Consider the following 14,096-nt stretch of genomic DNA (forward strand, 5'->3'; position numbering starts at 1 on the left):
TTAACATCTTGATTCTACTTTTGGAACTATAAAATTTATTGATTTTTAAGATAAGGTAATGTGGTAAATTTACTTTCATGATAACTAAATGTCTTAAGCACCTAAAATCAAAATTTCAATTTATTAAGAAATTCTATTTAATAAGTCTTATCTATTTTTTCCTTCCTCTAAGAACAATTAAAATCCATTCAAATAAAGTTACTTCTATTTTTATTAATAAATTGTAAGAGGATTACTACTAAGATCTCATTTAAAAAAAAAAAAAAAAACTTGTCGACATTTAAAATTTATTTTTGTACCATAAAAAGGATTGAGCCTACCTGCCTAAGCCACCCTGACGGTCACTAAATACAAAGATCAGATGTCCAATAGGCTGTAAGTTTTTTTTTTCAACCATCAAAACTGACTAGAAATTTCTGTGGGTCCCTTAGACTTATGACCTCGTGAATGCCATTAAAAATCTTTCATTCATTCATTAAGTATCTCCTACTTCTCAATCTTTCATTCATTCAAAAATTACAAACAAACTTCACTACCCCAATCTGCCTTACATTATTTTGTTGAAATGTATACGAAAGCCATAATTGACATTTTAAATTTGACCTTCAGCGGCTCAAAGTGGGAAGCCAAAATTGGCGTTTTAACATTTGACGCTCGGCGGCTCAAACCTCGACTATTGACCTGAAATGGTGGGAAATAAAAAGTGCAGAATGTAGAGTCCGTACATAACATCTGGTTTGCTGAATCAGTTTCTCTTCATCTGGTGATTATTCACAATTAATTTACAAATTTTTATCAATCAAATCTTGACAGTAAGAGTGAAGAGATTCCATATGGCAATGTGGATTAAATGCTTTATTCTGACGATCGTCGCTTGCCACATGAATGGATTTGTTGAGAGCCACAACGATGATGGAAGATTTCACTGTGATTCAGACGGCGATGCAAGCATCCAAGCATATTATATGCCTGGATTTGTGACTCTGGATGGAAAGGGAGATGAATGGGATGACCCCAATACGACGGGATACACTTTTCCCCTGATGCCTGCCCTCCATCCCGATGACCATGACAATAAATACGAGAAAGGCGAAATGACTCTCAAGGTAATTTGAGAGTAATATTACCTGTTTTTCTTCTTCGTCTTCTGTCACTTGAGTTTGATTTTATATTGATCTGTTTGCAGGCGTTGCACGATGGACACAACGTCTTCTTCCTGCTGCAGGTGCCCGGGGACTATCGTTATGTGAAGGGGTACGCTTAATTCGAAACCATACAATCAAAATATTTCTCAACGAACTAATAATTAACAGAATGAATCCGATTATAGAAATTACCAGTTGGTTTGTTTGGGAAATATGTGAAAAATACATATTTTATCCAAATGCTGTTTATCTTTGTTGTAACCTGAGGTTGGAATTTCAGCTTGCGTACTTTTTTTTTCATCTGAGCTAGGCAAAGTTTATTGATTAGATTACAACAATTTCTTATGACAATTTTCAAAATTCTGCAGTTCAAATTGGTGTGCAGAATTATTGAGGTCTATTATTCAAATATATACTGTGAACTTTATTTTGAATTTCATTATCATGTAGGAATTGGCCTATAGGATTGGGGAAAATTGGTGTTCAGGATCTGTCAAAGTGATCTATGTAAACATATAACTATATGTTTATTTTGAAATAGACATTTTCTGTACCCACTTTGGTTTCAGGCACATAAGAATCAAACCCAGCTCTGTCTTTATCCACCAGCAATTTGAACTGTTGTGGGCTGTTTGTGTGCACAAATTTCTCAGCAACCGGACACTAACATGTGGGCTTAACTTGTGTTGGTATTAAACACATGTCCAACCACATCCAGCAAGAATTATACTGCTGTGGGATCTTTGTGACCTCCATTTTCTCACTAAGTAGACTCTGATCTGCAGGCTTACATTCCAGGGGCATTGAACTCACCCCAACTCTCACAGCAAGAATTGAATCATGAGGGGCTCTTTGGGAGTTTAGATTTCCCATCAACTGTACTTCAACCACGGGCTTGTGCATAAAAATAACTTCAGGGTACAATACATGATTGAAGTTAGTACCTTTGTTTTTAATGCCTTTGCAATCATTCCCAATGCCTTTTAGTTCATCAACAGTCTCAACTGGGATGACTTAACATCATAATGGATTCCAATGCCTTTTCGTTCATCAACAGTCTCATCTGGGATGACTTAACATCATTATGTCTGGTGTTATTAGCAATCCCTGTAATTTGACATCACAGAATGAACACCTAGGTTTGGAAGATGATGCTCATCACTTCAATATTGCAGCTAATGAGTTGTAACTCAATGTTCTTTGAACTGTTGGAGTACTTCATCAGTCTTGATGCCATAGTTTGGGTCTTTCTACAAGTCATGACTTGAACCTTTGAACCCAGTGTTGCAATTACTTTATTTTTGTTAAATTTCTTAAAAGGGTATTCATTTTATCTTGTGGTCCACTGAATGCAGACAATCAAAAAGCTGCCCTTCTGTGGCACTTATGTTTCAAGTGGGTGAAGATGCAACATACAAAGATGTAAGTATTACCAAGCATGCAGTAGCCTCAAATTTTCCCCTATTTTTTCCTACAATAATTGTATCAGTGATCAAGAAGATGGTTTTGATTACATTCTTAGAAAACAAATTAAATCAATATATATATATATATATATATATATATATATATATATATATATATATATATATATATATATATATATATATATATATATATATATATATATATATATATATGATAATTCTGCTTTACATATTTTAGACAGTTCTCAACTATGGAAGTTTCCTTTCTGCTCACAAATCTATCTGTACCTTATAATTATCAATTATAGTTTTCTCCATTTAGAGCAATTGCATCCAGCAGATAGGTGGTTGTGATGATATCTCTAAATTTTATCAAGCAGATGGGTGGTTGTGATGTGGAGCCTAGCAAATGTTCAAGCAAAAGTTGCAGTGGTCACGAAGTAGATATTATGCATTTCTCAATTGGAACTGCAATTCCTGGTCGTTTATATGGTGCTAACATAATTGACAACTTAAATGGCACAGGACGAGATACGTATGTCATGCATTACCTATATTAGATTAGAGAATTCCCTTCTGGAAGCTGTTTCTTTAATGGTTATTAACTTTTTAATACATACGCCATGTTTACAACTTACAAGCATTGTATTTTCTGTTTTTATCACAGGTTTGGCCATCTGGTTGATTTGTATGCCTGGAATCCACACTGTCGTTATTTAGATGGATTGGGTCCTGACGGTATGCTGACACGTTAATGTGTAACATAATGCTATTTGACTTTGGCATGCTATTATCATACATTATTGTTCAAATGCTTCAACCAGTTATGTATTTTGGTCTTTCTGGAATTAGTATTAGCTTAGTTTTTAGAAAGTGTGCCAGTTCTTATAGAGGTGACTGTAGAGCATGTAGTTCAAGTTGTTTTTATTCTTCAACTGTTAAACTTAACGCTATGTCTCAGGGCTAAGCATCTCTCTATTAATGAGTTAAATCATCTAGTTCTTTACTATTGTGACATTTAGGCATTTCCAATAGCTTGAAAATATTGGAAATTGAAATTTATTCATTCCTGGTTACAAACTCTGCTGGCCTAAGTGAGTTTTGTTTAGGCAGGCCTCCTCCCACCATTCAATTTTTGTTTGCTTTTAGAAAGGTGGATAGATTTTGATTGTGCAAGGATTTGTGTCTCTTTATTTAAGGGTGAAAAAAGCATGCACTAAAAACTGGTGGTTGTGGAGCCATAAGTTGCTTTCCTTTTCTATAAATTTTTATCTTTACTCTGAGAAAAGTCAACAGATTGGCTTTGGGGAAGCTTGAGAGAATTTTGTAGAAGCAAAGTGGTCTAACCTTCACTTGAAGATAAAGGACTTTCCAGAAACAAAGTGGTTTAATCTGCATTCGAAGATAAAGCTGCTTTCTAGAAACAAAGTAGTCTAACCTACATTTGAAGATGAAGCAGGAAGAGAATCATCAACATGTGGTTCTAAGGAAATCTTTGGTATGAAAGGCAATCTCCAACTGTGTGATATTGTTGGAAATTGGACTAGTCCTAAAGGGGCCAATAGCTCAGCCATAGAGCACTCCAACAGAAAGTAGAAGCTCCTAGGTTCAAGTCCAAGCTGGTCCATGGAAAATTCAACATGATTTTAGAGCTAGGCCAAGCTAGGAACCCCAAGTATCCATAGAGTGGCTTAAGTAGTGGGGTTGGTAACCAATCACACCCAGACTGAAGATGGACTGTTTCTAATGGGCCTCAGCTCAGCGGCTGAGCACTCCAGCAGCAAATGGAAGGTCCTGTTCAGTTCTAGATGGCCGATGAAAAGCTCAACATAATTGAATTGTCATCTAAAACAATAAATTGGCATTTTGATTTAATGAGACTATGATGTTAATCTATGACTTTCTTCAGACAAAAGGATTTTAAATCTTTTTCCGAGGACTTAGACAGGCTTTCTTGGCCATGGCAGAAAAGGACCTATGAAATTCATAGTGAAATTAGAGAAATTTTGGTGATCCAATATGGAACAGCCATAATTGAATGGGAAGGTGAGGGAATTCATTGCACGCTTCTTACTTAAGTTCTCCTGCTTTTTCTGTAGAATGTTTCGTGGCATCAGATAAAAACTATGCAAGTGTTTCTAACTTTCTACTAACAACAACTGGAAGTAATTGTAGTACATACCGAGCTCCCAAATTGAAACAGAAAGATTTCTTTGTGAGGTTTAGGATACTGGCTGCATTCTTACCATTAGCATCCTAGTACTGCTTGATTGTGTTCAAACTTCGAAGTGAACACTCTGAGGGGATTACATGAAGTATTCAACAAAAGCTAGTTTGTACAAGAATAGAAATATTTATAAAGCTGAAATTAGAATACCAAATTAACAGGTTAAATTTTATTTCCTTGCATATTTTTGGGATAGTTTTCCATCTGTTTGGCACTGTGGGGATTCACTACACTAGATCAAATAGTGGCGGTAGCTGCTTCACCAGTTGTTTGGACACAATCTAAGAAAATTTCACAAAGTTTGGGTATGAAAACTTGCTCGAGTTTTGGGCCAGCCAAGACTCAAACTAATAAGAAATGCATGATGCTATGTTCCATCGTGTTTTGGGGATGCTAATGGTGGGGGATGATGGGAGGTGTTTCTAGTACATGGGTACTTTTGGACCGTTTCTTAGTGGATGGCTGTTAAAAATATAGGGGATTAAAAAAAGTACAGAGAAATTCCAAATATGCATATCTAACATTGATTAAGCATTCATTGTAACATTCTGGAAGCATAATACATTTACAAGGATTTGGAAAAGTGATTCATCATTGTAGAAACTTTCATTGTCAATGTCCAATTATATTATATTTGAATTAGAACAAAAATGCTCGAGGGCTTCTAGTTTCAACTATGAGATGACATAAATTGTGAACAATAAATATAGAACTAAGAAAATATGGTGATATATTGCAAGTAGGTTTGATGCCCTATCCTCCTCTTTCAACTGTTGTTCACTCCTTCTCTTGCTGCTGTTCTTCTTCTTTGCAAATGTGAAAATGAATTTCGTTTTCTTCTTTTTAACTGTTTTATGCTTAGATTAGGTTTTAGTATTGTTTAGTGTGGTTTGGGTGTTCTTATGGGCCCAACCAGCCCCTTTTTCAAATTAAAAAATATGTTTTTCAAAACTAGACATCCAAAAGTAGCTTGGACCATAGGGGATGAGTAGAAGTACTTAGGATGGCCAAGGGATTCTGAGGAGACTCACTTAGCCATCCTGGGTACTTTTTCCCATCTCCTATATTCTAAAACATTTTTGGAATTTTGCACCAAAAGGGGATGGACAGGGTACTTAAAAATGCTGTCCTGCATTCTCTTAATGTCTCTGGTATGGAGATGGGGTACTAGCATAAGGGACACATCCTCGTGGAACATACGCATGATTTGATTGATCCTCACACGTGATGACATGATTAGCTACACTTAGGATGGAAAACAAAAATTAAACTCTTACCCACCTGAGTTCCTTTCAAACACATATTCTAATCCTTACACTTCATTTGGAAGGTGTGTTAAACAAATCTCAAATCTATTTTAGGAAATAAACATGCAATATAGAAGTGGTGGAAGGAAGCTTATGAGCAAAAAAAGGATTAGATACTGAACAAGGATCAATTTTGATAAAATAATTATCCACAGAAGGATCATGATCACTTCCAACTTCTGCAATAATTGTATCGCAGAAGATCACCAGCCAAAGTTGTCTGTATTGTCACCTATTGAACAAAAACATTTTATCATAGTGCAAGCAGGTTGGGAAATACTCTAGAAGTTTATACAGTTTGAAAGTCAAACTTCAAACGTCATAAGGAGGCATGACAAGTAAAGAGGACATTAGTTGTATGGGCTCCTTCGATTAGCATTTAAAGAGATAACCCAGGTCAAAGCAAGTTCGCTTACATGATTTGTAGAATGAATAATCTGATACATAACATGGTAGAAACCTTGTTAAGAATCTACAGGAAGTCCCTACAAAACCAAATTGTATGAACAAGCAGGATCGACTCTTGTACCAACTAAACCAATTTCTCTTTTTCTAAAGGAGAAGCCTTCAAGCTGGTTCTTAAAGAGTCTCAACTTGAAATACTTTTGAATAATTCAGTGAAACCTGGGGACTCACAACCCCTTAACCTTGAAGTACCCATTTGTGGGATGTCCTCGCATTGTGTACTTGGAGTACCCACCCGAGTACTTCCACCTCCACCATTTGGCAACCATGCTGCTGCTGGGATGGGTACTTGAATTTCTATTTGAGTTTTGATTTTTGAATTTTACTATTGGGTATGTATTATGTTACTATGTTGAATGTTCAATGGTTCTGGTTTGGTTGCTATTTTGCTATGTTCAAGTATTTCAATTTGGAATGCTATACTAAAACATCCTTTCATAACTATTTCAAGTTCTATATGTATAGTATACATCAACCCCACTAACCCCTTGCTGCCATTCCCTTGCCGTTCCAAAATCGAGGCCCTTTGCCCCCTCATCCCGGAAACTCGTCTTGGCATTCCAATGTACCCAAGCGCTGGTGTTACACTGCAATAGTTGGTCTTTATCAATCAGATAAAGATGAGAAATTGATGGGTGCAGGAGCACTTTTGTGTGATGGAGTAATATTGAAGATTCATGAATGTGTCAAACATTTGTGGTGTCACCTATTGGTCCTTGTAAGCATTCGATCTGTTCAGTAATTGTCATGTCCCCTTCCCCGGACTAGTGTTATGGCACCGGGTTAATCTATCTCCACATCCAGATAGATTAACGGCATCAACAGTCAGGATGCTTACCAGTCACACGGGAGATTTATCTTTAGTTCATCATTTATTAAATTGAAAGTTCTTTGATAAAGTTACTTTATGTTTATAAAGTCATTTACTTTATAAAGTGACTTAAGTGACTATAGGACGAAATTGTTATTTTGTCCCACATCTCTTATTCCAACATTTTTCCCTCACTTCGAGGTTATTAATAAGAGACTCAGCCTTGGGATTTGGATATAGAAAAATTGATGAACTCAATATATGACATTTCTGGTTGCTTTAATGTGACTGGTAAAAACTTTGAGGACGAAATCCCTCGACTTGTTTGAGGAAGTTGGACATCACCCCAATTTTCCTCCTTGGAACTAACGCACAGCCCATGCAGAAATCGGCAAGAAGGAGAATGATCTCAGTTTTGGCATGCAGAAGTAAGTACAGTCGGAACACATAGTGGAATATGAATGAAATGTATTGTTTGACTCCCATACGCATGAACAGTGGTTTTGATGGCTACACAAGAAAGTGCTCGGATTGAGTCAGTCTATCAAATGATTGGAGGGTGTTTTTCAGTTAAGAAGGGCCACATACATTCCTATCAGTCTGTGTCATTAATGTCTGCTCCAGTCTCAATCGGCAGCCTTATCTTCCAGTTCGAAATCGCCTAGAGGAGTGGTATCACCTACATATCATTGACTGACAGTTTGTTGAGGTTATGGGTGGCAACACTAAGCACGGGATCAGGCCTTCACCTGTGGTTGACGTCCCAACTCTCACGTCCAGCAGGGAATCACGGGATTGCTGGATTGGTTGGTGTCAATACAGTCTATGCTGCTTTGCCTGCACACTTTCACGTGGTCGGTTCAAACAAACGATTGACTCCAGGTTCCATATTCTTACCTTGGATTATGGCATTGTAATAATGTGCAGTTAGTAATGTCATCAACTCCATTTTCCTCACATTGCCGTACTTCAGCAGTATTTTCTATTCCGTATTAAATCTGATAATTAATCCCAACATTACTATGGTATTGGAGTTCATCTTATTCAATTTTTATTTTAGAATTTGAGGTTGTGTTAGCATAGTCAGATTTGCAGTGGCTCTACAGTATAAACTCTGAGAAGTCACCAAGTGTTTGACGAAATTCCTTAGGCAAATATTTACATTTTTCTGGTCAGATTAGACACAGAATGTTACAGTAATTCCAGTGGTCATATCATGTCGGAACTCCCCAAACAGTTGGATTTGGGGTGTCAGATTTTCCAGTTTAATGGCCACTCAACCACATCGATATTGCTTCCATGCTACTGCTTACTAGTGTCCATTATTAAATCGTTTTCTTTGTGGTCAAAATAAATCATGTATATGATCACGAGTGCTTGTCAAGCCTTCCTCTCGATGCAAAGTATTGAACAACCTTCTTGTCAATCTCACTGTACAAATGCGAGGATATATTGGTTGTGTGAGTCGAAAAGTTAGAATTGCTGGAAGGCAAGATGTTTTTGCTAGTTTGTTAGAGACTTAGATTAAGTAATTGTTTTTAGGATATTGAAAAATGTAAACTAATAGAAATTAATTGAACTGGATAAATGGATAGAAGACTACCCCCTTCTCTTTAGAATACTTTACAAAATGAGCCTGTTGTTGAGACCCTCCCCGATTTTGCAAACTTCTGGATATGACCAAGATAACCACAATCGATCCAACCTAATGTTGGTAAAACAAAATCTGTCTCTCCTTGTAGCTAGAGACAGTGGTTTTAGCCTCTGAAATTGAAATCACAATTTTGAGGAGAAAATTGTCAAATCCAAAAACCTTATGCAAATGAGTACTACGACCCTAAAATTGACCGCAAGAAACCACAATTTTTGTAGAGAAAATTGCCAATCCTCAATGTGATGCTAAGATCACCCACAATAAGTGCTTGATTTTTCTAAGAGAACATTTAGAGAATCCAGGAATAATTTTTTTGAGGAAAAACTTGTGAAACTCAATAGTAGTTTTTTGAGGAAAAGAACTATAAAATGTAATAGCAAATTTTTATTGAAAAAAATTATAAAACCCATAAAAGTTTTTTTAAGGAAAATTTTATCAAAATCTAAGCATCATTTTATAAGAAAAAAATTGATCAAAACTAGACATAATTTTTGAGAACAAAAAATGATCAAAACTAGGCACAAAAAAATCAGTCATGGTTTTTTGTGAAAAAAATAAAACAAATCTGCTTGCTGAGAGATCCGATGATTTTTGTGTGAAAAAGTTGTGTAAAACATGAAAACCCACAATTGTGAAAATTTGGACGGAACCCACCATGAATTTTTTGGTGGAAAAAAATCAGAAATCTCTTTATATCCTATCACTTTGATTACAAAACATTCTTTTAGGAAAAAATGGTAAAACCCTTGTTCTAAGGAGTTGAGTAGAACAAAAAACCCTTGATTTTTATACAAAAAATCAATCAAAGCCAAAATTTGGAAACACACCACATTTTTCTGGGAATATGTGAAAAACCCACTGCTCCAAAATTGTAGCTATCGACGCTGAATAATGGACCTTAAAGAAAATGAATGTGGGCTATTGGAAGAAACATTACAGAACCCTCGAAAATTGTAGATAAACAACTTTGCAATTTGGAGCAAATAAACAGCCTTCAATTTTGACTGTAAAAAAATCAAGTCTAATTTTTTTTCTAAAACTTTATCAAGAAATTTTTGTGATTTCCATAAACAAATTTTCTATTTAAAAAGTTGCCAAACTTAAAAAACCCCATTCATCCGCTTTGATGACAAGTTCTAGAAGTTGTATGTTCAATAATGAAAATGAAGTTGCATAAATTGGCAATTACATTACAATGTTTCTAAACAAAACAAACATAACAATAAGACAAAATTAGAAACTACCTAAACTAAGATGACCATTAAAGAAACATTACATTGTTTTAATACTTACTTTCATAGTTTATATTAACTTAGACGAGGGGAATTGAAGAGTTTCAAATATTGTTATCTATCTGTGAGGAAGACAAAATTCACTAGATTCACAAGATTCACTTTCTCCGACTTTCGCTTTTTCCATTTTCTGTGAGGAAGGGAATTTCGCTTTTTGCATTTTTTTCGACTTTGACAAAATTCAATTTTTCTGAATTTCCAAAGTTTTCAAAATTTCACCCATTTAGATTTGACAAATTCATGTCTCCCCCAAATTTGGCAACCTATTTTACATCTCGTGGGTTTTCTATTTCAATAAGTACATTTATTTTGTCTGGGTTGGTCTTCAACCACTCTTTACAACCGACGTGTCTGAGTAGTTTGCCTTATTGGACCATGAACTGACATTTCTTTGGATTGAGTATTATCTGTGCCCTCCAGCATTCATGTAGCGCTACGAGGTGTGTTTCCTTCCCACTATATATTTACCATTCATTCAGAAATGCTTTAAAATTCCCTATGGGCATCTCTTCGAAGATGTGGAGTATAATCCTCTGGAAGGTGGCAAGAGCATTCGACAAGCCGAATGACATCCTTTTATAATCATACACTCTATCTTCTACCATGAAGGTCATCTGTAATTTGTCCTCCTTTGCGATATTGATCTGGTTGTAACTCGGAAACCCGTCCATTAACGAGTACATCTCATGCCCAACCATCTCCTCCAATATACTATTAGTGAATGGAATTGGGAACGGATCTTTAATTGTGGCTGCATTGAGATACCATAACTCAACACAAATCCTGATCTGATTGGCATCCTTTTTGAGTGAGATGGTGATTGGTGATAACCAATTGCTTGTTTGAACTTTAAAAAATAATTCTAGCGTTCAACATCTTTCCAATTTCTTCTTACACCTTCGTGGCATAGTTCTTATTCATATAGTACAAACTCTTTTGTACCGACCTTGCTTTTGAGATTAGGGGTATTTTGTGTATGCACAGTTCTGGTGGCACACCTTTTTAAGTCTTTATATGTCCATGTGAATACATCTTGATATTCCAAAAAGATTTTAAATGCTTGACTTTAGTATGAGGTCCCCATCAAGATCACTTTCTGGTTTTCTTCCTTTCCCAAGCTTATTTTTTCTATACTTGGTTACTTGCATTTTGCTTTTCTCGAATCGATGGGTAGGAGTTTCATCCATGTTGGCTACCCTTTCCTTGTACTCCTTATGTTTAATTTGGTATGTATCCCCTCTGCCTCTATTTTAGTTATTTCCAACATGTGGCAACTGGGTTGGAATAATTCATAGTCCTCCGTCTGCCAATGGAACAACACCTTAAGTGAACCAGTTTCATCTTCCAAAACAACTTCCTGACCTTAGGACACCCCTGTCATTTGGCTCCATGCCTTCGTTCTTGCCATACTCCCCCTTCTTCTGACTCGGATGCCAACTCTTGGCTTATAGATTGAATTTGAAGATCAATGATGCATTTCTTCCCTTCATTCTCAATGGATAGTTTATTCTTCTTCCATTTATGGTTGGCTTTGGCTGTGATGAGCCAACCTCTACCAAGGAGGGTGTTGTACCCCTTCTTCTCAAGAGTTATGACCACAAAATCAAGAAAACATTGTTGTGTTCCAATGATCACCTTTTGTGCCATGAGTGTCCCGAGTGGCTTTATGTAATGTCCATGCTTAGTAGCGTTAATTAGATTAGACAAACCTACAAACAAATTTATTAGAATCACAATAATAATGATATTTCTATTTACATTACTCTACCCTAACCTACTCCAATCTTAAGGACGTCTCCAGATCAGTCTTCCTAGCTCATAGCTACCTCGCTATCTTCTCAGGAGTGCACCCCTTAATATTCTTTTTGGACGAGACATCCTTTATCCAAGGCCAACCACATATGCTTATGTTGACAACATTAGAATATTCTGGCACATGGAGATTATCTATTGATTCCTGACATGGTGGTCAGATGGAGATCTTAACATCTTGCATACAAAATGCTTCGAGTCTCATAGGTTAACACAATATTATCCAATTTCTACTATTCTTCATATAAGGAATTGATAATCACAAATATGTGCATTTTATTTCAATAAATAGAATCATATATACTCATATTCATAATTTTACAAATTCACCTTAGCCTTAGAAACATAAAATATTTAATAAACTTGGGATATTAAATGATATCAATAACCATACATAAACCTTTATAAAATTAATATCTTATTTATAATAAGCAATGTTCATACCTTCGATCGGTGGGGTCTACCTCAATTTTCCCTCAACCTGTGTATGAATTTCTTCCCACCGTGATGTGTACCCAGTTTGCTGCAAACTGCCCATGTGGACCTGTTAGATACGATTTGCCGCTGTGAGGGAGTTTATTGGTTTGTATGTGGTTTTCCTTTTTGTTTGATGTTGACTGCGTGCTCGATGTGACTTCGGTTGGATATTATAATACTTTCCTACTTTCTTCGATGGTGGCCTCTTGTATTTGATTGCTGGGCCTATCAATATAGGTATCAGTGACATGACCCCAATTGGGTCTTTCAAATATAAAACGTTTGGTTGGTCCCCTCTTTAACAAGCGGTGTATTTATAAATATATAATTTGTCCACGTATGATTATAATTATTCGATTTATAAGTGTCCTTGGAAATCAATTAGAATCAATGACAATTTATTATAAATAAACAATATTACCATAAACAATAAACAATACTATTACCATTATTTAATCATTATTCATATTTTAAACTAATTCGCAATAATATTTATTATCTTATTCAATTGATTTATAACAATATACATAATAGTTTTGTCTTAGCCAAGGTCCATTGCACTTTATGCTATGTTGGTCTTCAACTACCAAATGGAATGTTGGTGGCTAAAGTGTCAGTTTTCCAAGTGCCTTCTATGTCTCTTTAGGGAGTACATTTACTTCCGATCCTCCATCTAGATGGTATTGGTAAGTGTATGTTACTATGATCCATGATCTCCATTTCTACTATTGCAGGGGTCCTTCCTCCCCAAATGTGAGCAACATTGGGTTGGTAGGTATGGGATCCTCTTGGGTGTTTCTCTTTCCGCTCCTTCTGCCTTCTCAATTTGTGTCCTTGTCCTTGGTCGCCATTGGTGTCTTCCATGTTGGTTATTGCCACTTTCAATTGCAATAGGTCTACCACCCGTATCGGCACCGTGGCCTGCAACATTTGTTTTATGATATTAGCCTCAGATGTTGGTTGGGTTAGGGTACTTGTGGCCTTGTGGGTTTGTTTGTGTTCCTTTTCCATTGTCATTTGTATTTCTCTTCTTGCTTCCTTTAGCCTTTCCTTCTCCGTGTGTGGATTTGGGCACATGGCTTTTTTTGGTTTGGGATTTGGTGATTTTCTTCCTTCGCTGAAGTTGTTACTGCTATCATGTTCACGACCTTTCCCTTGGGATAGTTAGTATCTTTGTGGTTCCCCAACCCTCAACATCTGTACAACATACTTTTGCCAAATTGATTGCTTTGACATTTCCATGCGAAGTGGCCTCATTCATTGCATCTTCTGCACTGTATCATCAGCTGGCCCTTTGTGTTGCACTCAATGTGACTTTGTGGCGTGTTTTTGTTGTTGTTGTTGTTGCCTCTAGTATTATTTTGGTAGCCTCCTTGGGAGGCATTGACGTCTTGGTGGTGTGGTAGGTGGCGGTCACTTGCTCGATTGTTAGGAGTACTTATGCACTCTTTACTTTTAATTTGTATGGGCACTCCTTTA

The 14,096-nt window shown here is 36.3% G+C and overlaps 1 protein-coding gene across 1 annotated transcript in view; it reads left to right on the top strand.

The window, feature by feature from the left end:
* Positions 1–622: 622 nt before the first annotated feature.
* The window catches only part of LOC149547598 (heme binding protein), a 48,913-nt gene continuing 35,439 nt past the window's right edge, over positions 623–14,096 (top strand). The window contains exons 1-5 of the mRNA XM_089791716.1: positions 623–1,106; positions 1,187–1,254; positions 2,501–2,567; positions 2,953–3,107; positions 3,240–3,310. Of these exons, the coding sequence (XP_089647842.1) occupies positions 834–1,106; positions 1,187–1,254; positions 2,501–2,567; positions 2,953–3,107; positions 3,240–3,310 (634 nt within the window). The 5' untranslated portion in view covers positions 623–833. The remainder of the gene's footprint in view (positions 1,107–1,186; positions 1,255–2,500; positions 2,568–2,952; positions 3,108–3,239; positions 3,311–14,096) is intronic.

This window comes from Cupressus sempervirens, chromosome 7 (assembly GCF_028749045.1).
Source record: "Cupressus sempervirens isolate cs-2001-9-10 chromosome 7, ASM2874904v1, whole genome shotgun sequence".
In the NCBI taxonomy this organism is placed as follows: Eukaryota; Viridiplantae; Streptophyta; class Pinopsida; order Cupressales; family Cupressaceae; genus Cupressus; species Cupressus sempervirens.